The sequence below is a fragment of the Petromyzon marinus genome, chromosome 6 (assembly GCF_048934315.1).
Source record: "Petromyzon marinus isolate PM22_M1 ecotype Great Lakes invasive population chromosome 6, UKy_Petmar_22M1.pri1.0, whole genome shotgun sequence".
In the NCBI taxonomy this organism is placed as follows: Eukaryota; Metazoa; Chordata; class Hyperoartia; order Petromyzontiformes; family Petromyzontidae; genus Petromyzon; species Petromyzon marinus.
The window spans coordinates 1,690,163-1,705,055 of NC_133672.1; the positions used below are offsets into that span (position 1 = coordinate 1,690,163).

Below are 14,893 nucleotides of genomic sequence, written 5' to 3' on the forward strand. Positions count from 1 at the left end.
TCCCGCCCCCGCCTTGGTACATTCCGTCCCCAACTCGAACACGTCCCCTCCCCACTTCGCCTACGTGCTCCCCCCCCCTCCACCTCATCACCACGCCTCCTACTGTCACGTGCGACCGCGGCATAGCCAATCGGAGGTCGTCGTCAGACATTTCCCCCCCCCCCCGAGCCCCTTCCCCCTCTCCCCGGCTGCTGGTCACGCCTCGTCCGCAAGAGGAGCGCCGCGGTGATTAGTCCACCGTGTCGCTGACGTCACGATTTTACGATGAATATTAAATTACGTAACTCGTGTTAAAAAAAAAATCGCATATATTATGCTAAAGACGTTTGCGCGACGGCCAATAGGTCGCGGAGGCATTAATTATGGTGATGAGCGTGGGCGGGTCGTAGAGGGAGAGGGGCGGGGCCCCGCCGTGGTGGAGGAGCGCGCGCGGCGCGAGGCTCCCCGCCCCGCACTCGGCAACGCGCGCGCCGCGAGCCGGGAGTGGAGCGAGAGCTGCTGGGACCCCCCACCACCCTCGCCGTCTCTCACCACAACAACAACAACAACCACCGTTAACATTAACGATAATAATCACAGCGGATAACATACTAACAGGAGCTGCGGCGCGGACACCACACCACACACACACAGAGGGGATATCGTGTTCTTGGTGTTCTTCGGGCAGCCCGGCGCGCTCGGTGTTGCGTGTGGGGGTGTTGTAAGCTGCGTGGTTCCCTGTCCACGAGCCCCGGAATCGCCGCCGCCACCACCACCACCAACATGCCCGAGTAAGTTTCACTTGACGCACCAAGGCGCCACATGCCCGAGTGTGTATACACGTCGTTAAGGCTCCCACACTCTTTGTTGACGGCGAGAACGTGTTCGCTAAACGTGCCGTGTGGAGCGCAGAACAGGATACTACTTCAATGCGCGTATTTACACAGAAGTAATGTTAATAGTGTGTGTGTGTGGTTACATAGCGCGGTGTCGCAAGAGTTACGTCTGTACGGGTCGCTGGGGGTAATTTGACCATACTTCACCACGCTGGTCAATGCGGGCGTCGGGGGCTCCGTAGATGTGGCAGCATAGAAGCACAGTGGCACTATTGTATACTGTAATAGTGTACACTGTTGTATGTTCACGTATAGCACGTGGATATTGTGCTATGTTAAAATAGTATTGTATTCGACGGTAATTCTACAATGTAAGGTTTGAGTTCCGAGTACGTAATGTTACTATTCGACTTGAACAGGGCGGAATCCCATACCACAGCACAATACGTACTATATAATGCATGTACAGTACTCGATACTCTACAGTATTGTAATATCCATTATACTAAGGGTATAACTATAGCGTGATGCTGGAGGATTTTGTACTTGTATACGAGTTACAGGACGGTATACTCTGCAGAACCTAAGTTAAGGCGCACTAAAATATAAATAATATTCGAATTAGGTACTGTATAAGCAACACGCGTAGTACACACGTGTAATCAATACAGTCTAGAATAGTACACTATCGCATATACTACAGGTACTGTATATAATAAAGTTTGTGTACTGTAGCCGCTTGTCTCTACGTACAGATGAACTTTAACACTATGATAGGGCAATGTATACGTAGTAGAATACGATATACAATCCACATGCTATACTGCGTGTGTATAAGTATAAAGCTCCATACACAACAACAGCACGTCATGTTTGTACACGTTGCGCAGTACAACGCAACTACGTACTGCGGCGTGTGTGGCGGTACATTAGACGTGGTGGAGTGGGGGGGCCCTCATCCAGCAGTGGATTGACAGAAGGTGATGCCTGTGTGTGTGTGATGTGTAGTGTGGGGAGCGGTGGTGTAGTGGTTAGCGCTACGCTGCGCTACGAGCCCGGCCACCAGAGTTCGATTCCCGCTCACGGCCAATACCGGTGACGATTATCTGAACCGGTTCTGGGCCTCCCCTAGGTCGACTCGGCCTCAAATGAGTACCCGGTGCTGTGTGTAAACATCGTCACTTGGAGAGACAAAGGCGGCCCGGCCACCCACCCCCTCGCGTGCCGTGCCGGCTTTAATAGGTGCTCGCTGACAGCACTTGCCCTAACAGTCTTAAGGCTTTACGGTGGGGGGGGGTCGTTGTGTAGTGCACATGCTGTATATAATTGCACACGTTCTCATAAAGGACAGTGCCTAAAGTACACCACCCATCTTTCCATACTACATCAATAATATGCATGACACCAAAGACGCTGTTTACATATGGTGGTGTGACATGCACACACGCGCACAATACAGGTCCAATCCACGTGCACTACGCAGTCGTAAATAGCGCTGAATACACAGCCCTTTCGTGCACATTCTATGGACTATATATAGAGAGCAATTGTTTTTGTAATGTGCAGTATTTGTATGCATTGTATGAACATGAGCCATGTGTTCATCGCGTGTTTACAGTACACTATACTCACTACGCCCGTGTAAGTCATTGCGTACATAAGACCGTACATATGTGCGAATTAGTGCACTTTTATAACCGTGCAGTGATCCTGGCAATATGAACATTACCCAGCACGTAACACTGCAGGGAGGCTATCATCCAGCAGTGGATTGCCAAAAGGGTTGTCTGGTGCTCTGGGCCATGCATAGTTCTGTACACGTGTTCACTTCAATACGGTGTAACACGATCGTGCTGCCGTATTTAACGTAGTCCATAAAACGCGAAACTCCGCGTATGGAATCTGACTACTTACTGTAAGCACGGCTGTGTTGTGTAGTGATGTACACGAGTGGAAACTTGTGCCGTCTAACATGATTTGTATTTACGGCCTCGGGAATATGATGATCCACGTGTGAAGGGATTGCGACCCGGGGAGTGTGGGGGACGCCGTGTTGGAGCGACACGTGTCCACCACGCCACGTGTCCACCACGACACGTGGGTCTGTGGTGGGAGTCTGCCTCTCTATCCGTATGCGACTGGAATGCTGTCAGTTTGTGGGTCTGCCTTTGGTTTGTAGGTATAAGGGCTGTCTGGAATTTGGAAACATATTTGTACATATGTGGTTATTTTATGTCTGTCTCTGTACGGGGTCCTTCTGAATAACTGTGTATGGGATTTATATGTATAGGTCTGCCAAGTTTGTGGGTGTGGGTCTCTACTCGCCTTTATGGGTCTGCCTGTATGTGGATTGGTGTCTGTGGGTCTACCTATGGGTCAGTGTTTATGCGTCTGTTTGTGAGTCTTCTGTGGACCTGTATAGGTTTTCGTGTACTGGACGTGGCATTGTGTCTGCGAGTCTGCCTGTGTATGGGTCGGTGTTTATGAGTCTTTGCAAGTTGAGTCTGTGCGTGGGTCGATGTTTGGCGCTGTATGTGATCTGCCTGTGTGTGGGTCTGTGCGTAAATTGTTTTCTCGTATACCGATCTACCGTGCCTGTGAGAGGCGGCCTATACTTGAGGGGGATTGTGTGTGTTCTACGTGTCACACGTATGCCTCTGTGACGCCTGCAAGTTGGATTGTGCGTATGGATGGACGCGTTACGTGAATGTGTTCGCGTCAGCGGCTCACTGCGTGTGTGCGCGCATGTGTTGGGAGGGAGGGGGGTCTCTTTATGCGTGTGTGAATGTACGTCAACATCCAGTGGCAGGTTGTTATATTGAGCGTTTTCTAGCTCGACTAACCCCCTTAAATAAGGACGTGGAGCGGTGTGTTAACATCACAAATACGGAGCAGCGAGACGAGGAGGGGTGAGTATTAGCCGTCACCACCGCCTCGTGTGCCGGGTCGGCCTTCGTCGATTCTGGTGAACAGCACCATGCCACGGTGGTCTCTATATAGGGGCATATGGGGGACCGCGTGTTCGTAGGGGTGTCTTCATCCGCGTGTTCGTAGGGGTGTCTTCATCCGCGTGTCGGTGTGCGCGTGTGAGTCAGTGCGGGCTGTGTGACGGCGTCGTAGCCGGAGCCGTGGTCGCGCCTTCCTCTTTGTGGTTCCCTCTCCGTGGCTGCGCCACTCTCGGGCTTTCCGCTCCTGCGACACGGGCGATCTGAGAGGCGCCGGGCAGCCCTCAACCCCCCAGCACCGACCCGGGCTGCCTGCGGGCCGTGACGGAGGGGTGGGGGTGTGAGTGTGTGTGTGATTGTGATTGTATGTGATTGTGCGAGTGTGTCCGTGTGTGTGAGTGATTGTGTGAGTGTGTGCGTGGGTGTGAGTGTATGTATGTGTGTGTGCGCGTGTATGTGAGTGATTGTATGTATGTATGTGTGCGTGTGTGATTGTGTGAGTGTGTGTGAGTGATTGTGTGTGTGCGTGTGTGATTGTATGTGTGCGTGTGTGTGATTGTGAGTGTGTGCATGTGTGTGATTGTATGTGTGATTGTGTGTGGGTGTGAGTGTGTGCATGTGTGTGATTGTATGTGTGATTGTGTGTGGGTGTGAGTGTGTGCGTGCTTCTGTGGAGAGCGGTGGGCGCATTGTTTCGCGCGCTGCGCTACAAACTCAGCCACCCGAGTTCGATTCCCGGCCACGGATAATCTCAGTGGTGATGAGTTCCCGATTCGGCGTGTCTTCATCGGTTCACGGAGAGGCAAGGGTAGCCTGCGGGGAAGGCGTTCTCTAGCCCCGCTAGTCCGTCTCGCTCCACCTCATTGTTTCCACTTCCCGGACGTGGAACTTCCCCAAGCTGACTTGAGTCTCGAAAGAGCACTTCGGTGCGGTGTGTGTATCAGCAGTGGGGGAAACAAAGGCTGTAGGTAGGTCGTGATACCGGCCAGTGACCTCAACCACCCTGTAGTGTTCCTCAGCGCCGCTTGGATACTCAATAATAAAGCAGCACTTCCCCCCCCCACACCAAGGCTATACTGGGGGGGGGGGGGTCTTTGTTTTGTGAATGCGTGCAGGGATCAACGTGGATCTTTGTCTTGGGAGTCTGGGAGATAGGTTGCGCACCCTTTTGTGGAGTTGCATATCGGCGCACATGTGTGTGCTGTCCAAATAGTCTGTGTGGTAGTGTGCGCGTGCTGTTGTTCGTGTCGTCACTGCTTCTTCCTGCGTTGTACGTTAATGTGTCTCTGTTTATTGGGGGCACGTCTCTAGCTGTGTGTGTGCGACTGTGTGTGTCGTCTGGCCTGCCTACGATCCATCCTGGGTTTAACCAGGCTGGATAGTGTGAGGAGCTCACAAATCCTTGTAAAATCTGGGAAATTCCCATCGGTGAGCTCCTCCGGCAGGCAAGGCTGCGTTGGCTGGGTCATGTAGCCCGCATGCCCAGCCACCGCATGCCGAAACAGCTTTTGTTCGGCCGGATCGAGGGGGATAAACGGGCGCGGCACGGGCTAGAGAAGAGATGGAGTGATGTGGTACAGGAGGACGTGGAGCTGAGTGGACTTGCCGATGACTGGTACCAGCGGTGTCAAGATCGACCTCTGTGGAGGAGGCTTGTGAAGGACGCTGCTAGGCAGTTGGAGGCAGTCGCCCTCCAACAACAACGGGAGGGTGGAGGAGCGACGCTCACAACAACGAGCGGAGCGCCGGGTGGCTAAAGCACAGCAGGTTGTCACAGGTGGTGCATCAGCCAGTCATCTCAGTCAGTCGACCCGTGGCACCTGGGTCTGCCCTGTGACCTCCTGCCAGCGGGCGTTCGACACTTCACGTGGCCTCAAGGTGCACATGGCCTGGGACAAGCGTTGTGGTGACGTCAACGGCACTAAGTGGCGAATGGCGGTTGTTGTTGTTGTGTCGTCTCTAGCTGCGTGTGTGCGACTGTGTGTGTCGTCTCTAGCTGCGTGTGTGCGACTGTGTGTCGTGGGGAGCGGTAGTGTAGCGGTTAGCGTGCTGCGCTATGAACCTGGCGACCCAGGAGCGATTCCCGCTCACGGCCAACACCAGTGACGATTATCTGAACCGCTCCCGGGCCTCCCCTAGGTCGACTCAGCCTGAAATGAGTACCTGGTGCGGTGTGTAAACATCGCCACTGGGGAGACAAAGGTGGCCTGAAATGGTGTTGGCCACCCACCCCTTCGTGTGCCGTTCCAGCCTTCATAGATGCTACTCCCTAACAGCACTTGCCCCAACAGTCTGTTAAGGCTATACAGTGTACGGGGGATCAAGTCAAGTGAAGTACATAGGGGAGTAGTGGCGTCGTGGTTCGTGCTGCGCTCCCGGCTAACATCAGTGGCGGGTGACATGGGAACAAACGTTGGGCCCTCCCCTTAATTAAATTTTCTAATCTCACTTTAGGTTGAATGAGGAGGAGGGTGAAGCTGTCTCTAAACATCAGCGATGGGGGGGGGGAGGACAAATAGGGTCTCGCTAACAGCACGCGCGCTCCAACAGGATGCCACGCGGGGACATTGTTGTCGTCTTTGTCTACATGCGGCCCACGAGGAGGACCATCGTCGTCGTTGTCTTTGTGCGCCGCGCTGGTGGGGGGCAAGGCGAGCGTGGTTGGCGTGCCCCCAGGGCAGGCGGTGTTGTGGGAGTCTGGGGGGTTGGGGTGTGGGGGTTTGGGGGAGCAGGGGGGTGGTGGTGTTGACCGGCCGAGCCTCCTTCCATTGGGCCGGCACAGATTACAACAAAAGACGCCGCCTACACCACCGCCAGCAGCGGTAGCAGCTGGAGTTGTGGTCGCTCCGTCTCGGCCGGGTCCCCGCTCAGCGTTTCTGTCTCCGCGTGACCTTTCCATCGCCGGCGTTCCCCACGCCGATAACATCGCACACGCGTTGCCCTCCACCTCGTGCCAGCTATTCATGGCGGGGGTGGGGGGAGTCCGTGCGTGCGAGTGCGTGATGTGTGTGTGCGAGTGATGTGTGTGTGCGAGTGATGTGTGTGTGCGAGTGATGTGTGTGCGTGAGTAGTGTATGTGTGTGCGCGAGTGATGTGTTCGTGCGTGTGAGTGGCGTGCGTGATGTGTGTGATATGTATGTGTGCGTGATGTGTATGTGTGCGTGACTGATGTGTGTGTGCGCGGGTGTGATGTGTGTGTGTGCGGGCGTGATGTGTGTGTGTGCGCGTGATGTGAGTGCGTGCGGGCGGGCGTGATGTGTGTGTGCGCGGGTGTGATGTGTGTGTGTGCGCGTGATGTGAGTGCGTGCGGGCGCGGAGTCCGCTCATGCGTGTTGGGTTGTGACGCATGGTCTTTGTGGGCTTCCTTTGTGAGAGCACCAGTCAGTCATTGGACATTATTATTGGCCGGGCTGTTGGCCAACCCCTTCCAACTTGCAACCGCCGACACCCCCGCTCGCGATTTTGTTGTGGAAAATGAGAGTTGTGATCTGGTTGTTTGCCTTCACGCCGTACGGGGGTACTGTAGCCGCACGTGTGCATCCCACGTACGGCTTCGTCTGTGCAACGACGCGCGTTAACGCGGGCGAGACATCCATACATCCCATTTCACTCGACTGATCTGAACCAGGCGTTATAGCGATATCGCGTCCGCCCTTTACTTTGTGAAATATACATTTAAACTGTTCTAACTGGATGATCCCTTGACATGAGAGATCTCGTTTGCACGGATTCCCAGGGTACAGGGATCGCCACTGTAATCGTATCGACTGGGGGGGGGGGGGGGTGCGCACGCGTTACCAGCAAGTACCCAACAATGGACAGCAGCGCTGGCTCCACGTGTTTGTATAACGGCACATTCCCGCACGTCATAGACGACGGTCTATTGTGCGTGGTGAATATTACGAGCCGTGCACATACAGGGACACTTGCGTACCCAGGGTCTTTTCTATGTTGGCAGTAATGCATCCAGTTGTGTAGAGTTACGCTGTATCAATACCCGCGATAGATTGATGGGGGGCCGGGGTGAGCGTGCCGTGTGGGGAAGGGCATCTTGAATTCACCGAAGGGGGAGGGGGAGGACAGGGCGAGTTGTCGGGTTGAGAGTCTGGGTTGGAGGGGGGGGAGAGGCGGAGCCGGCTGCTCGCATCTTCTTCTTCTGCGCAGTTCACTGAGCCAGCCAGTCTCATTGTGCGTACAGGCACGGTCGCCGGCTCGTCACATTGGGCCCTGTGATCGGCACTTGTGACGGGGATATAATGTGCACGTTGAAATAATAATACACAGCCCCTTTGTCACCCACTGCTGCGTGAAGGCATCTCGCTATGCCAACGGTGCCTTTCATGGGGTTTGATCATAACTTAGTGGGCAGTACGGGACGCCGTTATCACTCGTCACTGTTCTTAGCTGTGCTGTGACTTGAGATTCAAACGCGAAGCAGGGCTCAGTGCGCTAACCGCTGCCCCGCTGTTGCCGCGTCCCACCTCCTGTCCGCTTATATATTTGTGGGAAATGTGTTGGACAGCTGGGCAATTGAAAATAAAGTTTCAACAAAGGATGGTGGTGGCTAAGGATTGTTTGAAGTGGTGGTCAGGCCAAGTTAGGAAACTAAACTGGATTTGCTTGTGCCAATATTTTTTTAAGTTTACTGGGTGTGGAGGGTGGGGTGGTTATTTTTTATAATCTTGCTTCTGTTTCTGGACTGGTAAACAGCTCTCAACACGTCGACACTTGACACTCTCAACTCGTAAATGCGGAGCTGTTCATGAATTGAAGCAATTGGCGGGACCCCGGGGTCCCATCACTTCCCCGGGGTGGGAAAAACCGCGTAGCGACACGAGTCTTGCCTTACCGACAACAAAACTAGTGTCAATCGATTGGCCTCGTCGAGAGCTACTCGGGGCACTAAGTTTCGTAAAAATGTGAAAAATTACATAAACACGTTAAATTCACTGCCTGGGGGGCGGGCTCGCCTTGGCAAAGAAGCCGAGGATCGACGGCTGACCGGAGGGCGTTGTCGCCGCGCGCGACTGCGGCGGACGCCCCCCGGGCTTGCGTTTGGCCGGTGGGGTGGCGCCCATCGTGTCGATCGCCGCCTGCTGCTGGCGCTTGTTGGCGCGAGTCTGGGCGGGGGCGACGCGTTGCTGTCGTCGTCCAACTCGGCGACGGGATTGGGCGGGATGGCTGGATAGTAGTCGAGGCATTCGGCGGGGATCGAAAAGTACTTCTTGGCGATCACGAGTGGGCGGACTGAAAAATAATAATTATTGGCCTGATTTTTGCGGGACCCCGGGGTCCCGCCAAATGATTCAATTGGGGATTTGTCGCAGTGTCTAGGCGGGGGGGGGGGGGGAGGTGCTTGGCCTGTAGTTGCTTTACCCCAGTGCCTTACCAGTGGTTTCAACATTTTCATCCTTCTTGGTATGCAGAAAAAAAACTTCTTTAAAGTTTGGTTTTATTAAGGGAGCAAAAGCTTCATATCCATGCGTTGTAAGACAAACAGTATGTTATTCATTCGTTTCTCAGCCTTCTTGTCCTGGTGAGGGTCACTGCGGCAGCACATTGAAGTAGTGCGCTCCAGACGTCCCGACCCTGGCGACAGACTCTAGCTCTTCCTGGAGAATTCCTAGGCGTTCCCAGGCCAGCCGAGCGACATCGTCCCGCCTGCGTGTCCTGTGCCGGCCCCAGGGTCTTTGCTCGGTTATGTTATATTTGGCTTTATTCCTTAGGCCCTGCTGTGATTGAATTGTAGTTGACCGCTTACTAATCTCGCGATCAAAATAAATAAAACGTTGATCTTTGAAATCCTCCCGCTACCTTTGTTGGGGGTGGCTTGGTCAAACCCCAATCTGAGCATGGATGCAAATATTGGAATAATACATTGATAAAGTTGTCCGTGTTTCTGGCATGTCTTTAAAGTTTCATGCAACAGATCTTTGTTACGCGGTTTTTAAAGAATGGCTCATGAGACGCATGGAGAGCTCTAAAGGAGGTATTTTGACTTTTATCTTCTCACAGATGAGTGATCTGCCCACTCTCAATTACTTTCCCCTTTTTTCCCCTTGGTGAGCAAACAATCTGGCAGACTTTGCGATAATCCAAAGGTAGGCACTGCCTATCAAGCACAATATTCCATTCTTCCTATCAAACCCAAGCATGCTGTGCTATTTTGCAGACTTCTATAGCTGGCCAGGCCCCAATCTGAAAATTGTATTTTCGATGATTGATGTCAAATTCCGCTACTGTCCAAAATTCAAAACAGTCTCTCTGTTCTGCATTCTGATGCTCTACCGGCCAAATTACATCCCCTTCCTTGAGGTTTCCCAGACACTTGATCACATCTAAAGGGCTGCAGGAGCTCACAAATTGTTCCATTTGTTATATGCTTTGTTGTGGTTTTGGATTTTCCCTTTTTTATTCACCTCTCTTTTTCAGAGCAGCACACCGATGTTTGTGGTTTGTGTGTGGGGAAGCCTGGCGCTTGTTGTTTACACTGTATCTTGGCCCTTTTTGCCTGTTGTCCTGTGGCAGAGATTGTCATGTTCCCAAGGACAATCAATGCTTACTTTTCTTTTTGGGCACTGAATGAGGCCAAGTCATTTCGTGCTTGACGCAAAGAAGTCAGGCACCAAGTGTGTGAATTATGATGATTGTCAAGTGTATGGGCGAAAAAAAAACTTGATTTGTGATATGTGAATTGTGGTGTGGTTTTTATTTACTGCTCAGCAGTAACCTTGGGCTTGGAAGGCTACCCAGCATCTCCTCCTTTCTCTGGGCTGTACGGTGGATTTTGTTTTTGTTGCCGGGCTGGTGTGTTTCTTGCAAGCTCAAGGCTGGCACATCGTAGCTGGTCTGCATTGTTGTTACAAAAAAACCCACTGATTTTCTTTGGTTCTTTCGGTAAAGTCACGTAGAATGAGAATAAAATAATAAAATAACACAAAAAAATTCTCACGACGTTTCGGCCACAACGCAAGCGGCCGTCTTCAGGTGAAAGGTACAGAACTGTCGGGACGACAGAGTTTCAATGAACGATGTTAAGATTCGTAGCGACTTTTAAGCTGGTTGGGAGAAGTGAACCCACTGATTATCATGCCATCTAGCCTGCTCCTCTCTTGCCTTTTATTCATCAACACATTTAATTCTGTGGTCAATTCATCAAACGGTTGACAATTTTGATAGATTTTCTTAACTCCCTGGAAAATCCATTTGCAACGCTCAGAATGGTTAAACCTGTCCAAAAAATACTTGCTGCATATTTAATGCAACGTCAGAATGGTAATTCATTTGGTCCTCTTTACCTATGTGCTCAAGTAAATCATCCTCTTTGGTTTTCTTTTTAATTTAAAATAATAAAAATTTGTCCCCGCAGGTGAGCACAGTTTTGGAAGCAATTTGACTTGACGTCACTGGGGCAAGGCTATTAAATTAAATCATGGGAGGACAAGTCAGGCCCTCCCTGAGAAGTCACACAACTTCAATGGCACCTCGAGGCTTAAAAACACGAGGCAGGATTTTAATCTGGAAATGTGTCTTCCTTCACCTCGGCAGGGCAGCTTTTGCATCGATCAGCAGGACGCGCGAGTCGAGTACCACGGCAGTCGAGTGCATGGCGCAACCACTCTGGGTGTTGCCGGTTTTTACAACCCAGCAAAACAAATCGCGTAGGAAGCATATTAGCCTGGTGATGTTTACCCTACCAATTATTAATCGTCACGCTGTTCATGTAACAGGTAGAGAATGTCTCTGATATAGGCGTGAGGATTTGGCGCTAAAATATGTTTGATAAATGTTGGAAAGAGACCGTTTGAAAAGTATGTTCTGTGTACAATGTTGTTGTAGTGGAATGAACTGCTTCACCACCAATCTGGTCATGTGATTTTAAACAGCCAATCTTGAGCCACTGCCGTACAACATGTGTCCAGTTTCCACTGGTTTGTATTTTTTGCTAGCAAAACCGCTGACTTGTTATTTTTGCTGCCAGGAAACAGCATTTTTGTGTCCAGAATACATTTACTGACCTTTTGCTGCCCAGTGATCTGTGGCCTTTCCAAAGCACATTAATGACACCTGAGCGAGTGAGTGAGTTAGTGAGCGAGCGAGCGACCGAGCAAAATTAACACACTCGTGGCAGGCAAGTGGTGGAGTGTTGTGATTGTGATCCTAGACTTTTGTACATCACTCAGTCGGCTAGAATGGTGGGAAACCACTGCAATTTCAGGAATTAGACACAAATACAGGTCTTCCATTGGTGATGCGATACGCTGATGTTCCAGTGGTGATGCATGTGTGTGCGCTTGCTCATCATGCATTCTCCCCGATGCCCAAATGCTTTGCTTCAGAATGCTTTATTATCTTGTTGCTCCTAAACAGCATAATTATTTCACACCACATTAGAAAACTGTCAGTGGTAATTGAGGTTATCACATTCCGTAAATGTTTTTAGTTTTTTCCTCTCGCCTAAAAATAATACAAATATTTATAGTTCGGTCTGCAGAGTGTTTTGCAGCCACAATGAGGCTGCTTAACGTCCGAGGGCCGTTGAACATTTTAAAGATGGGAGCAAGGCTTGTGCTCCCAGCATCCTGCAAGCCGTCGTTATGCACATCGCGAATGAGCCGGGCGTAACGCGTAGCAGCTGTGCGAACCATCAGTGGGGGCGACATGGGAGGCCGAGCGAGAGGGTGCTGTGGACAGAGAAACCCAATCATTGGTGGTGGGGGGTGGGGTGAAACGAAAACACGAAGCAAAGTTGCCTCCCCCTTATGTAGCGGTGGATAACGAGGCGAGGTTGGAAGTTGTCTGGTTCGGGGATACCGCTGCATGTGTCACTCCGCACCAGACATTTTGGCGTAGCAGTTGGCGCGGTTGGTGGGGTGGCGAATCCGCCGGCCACGTCAGCCGACAAGTCTCCCTCTGCATTTCACAAACACGGATGAGCAAACAAGAAAGAGGGGGCCTCTGCGCTCAGACTGAAGGGCCTCTGTTGTGCTGCTGAAAAAACGGACGCACTGTAGCGACAAGTTGGGCCGTGAAAAATATCTGAAGGCATTACTCGTGTTATTTTATAAGTTAATTATGTGTAGGCTTTTGTGCCCTGCGGTATGTTTTTTTCTCCCAACACTGCTGAAAACACAGAGAGGGTGTTTTTGTCAGATTTATTGGGTGTTGGATAATATTTTATATTGAGATTCCGTGCTCTTAGTTTTAATGTTTACTGAGCAGGCTCATACATTTTCAAGGCTGCTTCCAATGGAAATTATGTTTTTCTTAAGGGAATGTCAGCTCTGCCGCAGCGCCCGTCGCAAATATACATTTGCAATACATCTCATTATAAGACGATAACATAATGCGGTCACCAAAAGTCCGGCTGGCGCACATTTTATTTGACTGCTTTACGTCTTTGTTTTAAACCCCCCTGTCGGTTTAGAAGCTCGTTCATTAGCAGTGATGAACAAGACACACAATTTAGTTGAATAGCACAAACGGCGTGACAGTTACGCAGATGCTGCTGATTGGCAGTACTCTAAAATGTTGTAAAGAGCGTGCAGGCTCGGATTAAACCTCGTCTGGTGTTGCATTGCATTACCATTAATTTTACGTGTGTTGCGTAACCCTGGACCACCTTTTAATGATTCCTTATGACACGCGGCGTAATGGCTTGGGAACATGACCGTGTTACATTTCCGTGGTGGGAGCTCCAGCGGTTGACTTCTGTTTCCGGTTAATGCTAATACATTTTTATAATTTCTCGCTTGTCACATTAACATTCCTTGGCAGGTACTTACACACCCCCCCCTCCTCTCCGTGAAAAATAAAGAGCAACATTGATTAAAAAATTATTGTCGCAACATGTAAATTGCACGGAAAGTGTCTTGTGAGGATGCTTGGGAGATGCTGACGAAATACGCGTTTCACTAAATCTTAAGGTAAAAGGATGTAAATAGATCGTGACGCGTCACTTCAAACATAGAGAACACTAGTCCCATCATTTAACAGACCACGGTAGAAGAGGGAAAACACATTTTTTTTTTATAAACAAACCAAGGCATCGTAGAAGGGGACTGACAGGGCTTAAACCGGTGATGCAATCACGTGTGCTGTTAAGCGCCGTAACCCCCCCCCCCCTAACATCAAAACACTTACTGTATGTTGAAGTGTTTAAAGTAATCGCTGCTGTCTCGTGTTCGGTTCGTACAGTGTCTGTCCTCTTTCAAGTGATGGAGAATGCAGCGGGGGCAGGAGGCAGAGTGCCCGGGAGTCTCCCCCCCCCCCCCCCGCAAAGCACGATGGCACTTCTGTAAATTGCACGAGCCACAGCTCTCGAAGCACTAACGGGGGGCTGCTGCTGTGCCGAGTGGGCTCCCATTTTGTCCTTGCGCACGTAATCGTAGCTCCTCGTTGTGGCCGTGGAGCAAAGTGGTCCTTTTTTAAAATGCAGTTAAACAATGAAGCTCGTGGCAACGCTTGAATATCCAAGGGTCCATCGAATTGGGTAACCAAGGGGGCCCATGCGAACTTTTAATAGATGGGGGGGGGGCATAATACAGGGTGCTTAAAACATTTTTTTATCCATCTGAGAATTTGCAACACCACCACAAGAAATGTGCTGCTGCCTCCAGGCTCTGGAGACCACCTGGAGAAGATTCCAGGCCACGTGTTGACAACGATGGCGGACAAGTGGAGAGACAAAATTTTGACTTAACTTTCATGACTGCAGGAATTCATATTCTTGGGTTCTTTCACGACTTTACCGAAAGAACCAAAGAACAAGTGGAGAGACTTTGACTTTTTGAAGCTACCAACATACATTTGTTGTCATGTTACAGTGTATTATCCGTTCTTTTTCCATTAAAAACGAATAAGCGTTAAAAAAAATGTTTGAAGCACCCTGTATTTGTCTAATTTCTCCCATGTTCCAAGGACCTCGTGTCAAATACAATTGCAGTTGTATGATGCGTTTGCTGTAAGCGTCACCATATTATTATATATAAAGGGGAGATGGCCAAATGGTTTTGGGGTTAAGAAAGAATACCAACACATTCACTCCAATCTCGCGGCATGCAGTCGGTGACCCCAGGCTTATTTTTTAAGCTCCTTAATGTACCCGTGCGGGAATGAATGTGCTGCTGTTAC

At 50.7% G+C, this 14,893-nt stretch overlaps 1 protein-coding gene across 2 annotated transcripts in view; it reads left to right on the forward strand.

The window, feature by feature from the left end:
* The first annotated feature begins 372 nt into the window (after window positions 1–372).
* LOC116939693 (E3 ubiquitin-protein ligase pellino homolog 2-like) overlaps window positions 373–14,893 on the forward strand; it is a 56,500-nt gene continuing 41,979 nt past the window's right edge. Inside the window, exon 1 of one of the 2 annotated variants that reach the window (XM_032948434.2) lies at window positions 373–770. In XM_032948434.2, coding sequence (XP_032804325.1) covers window positions 763–770 — 8 coding nt within the window. In that variant the 5' untranslated portion in view covers window positions 373–762. Of the gene's footprint in view, window positions 771–831; window positions 3,725–14,893 lie in introns of those variants that run through there. The other variant, XM_032948433.2, reaches the window with a different exon arrangement.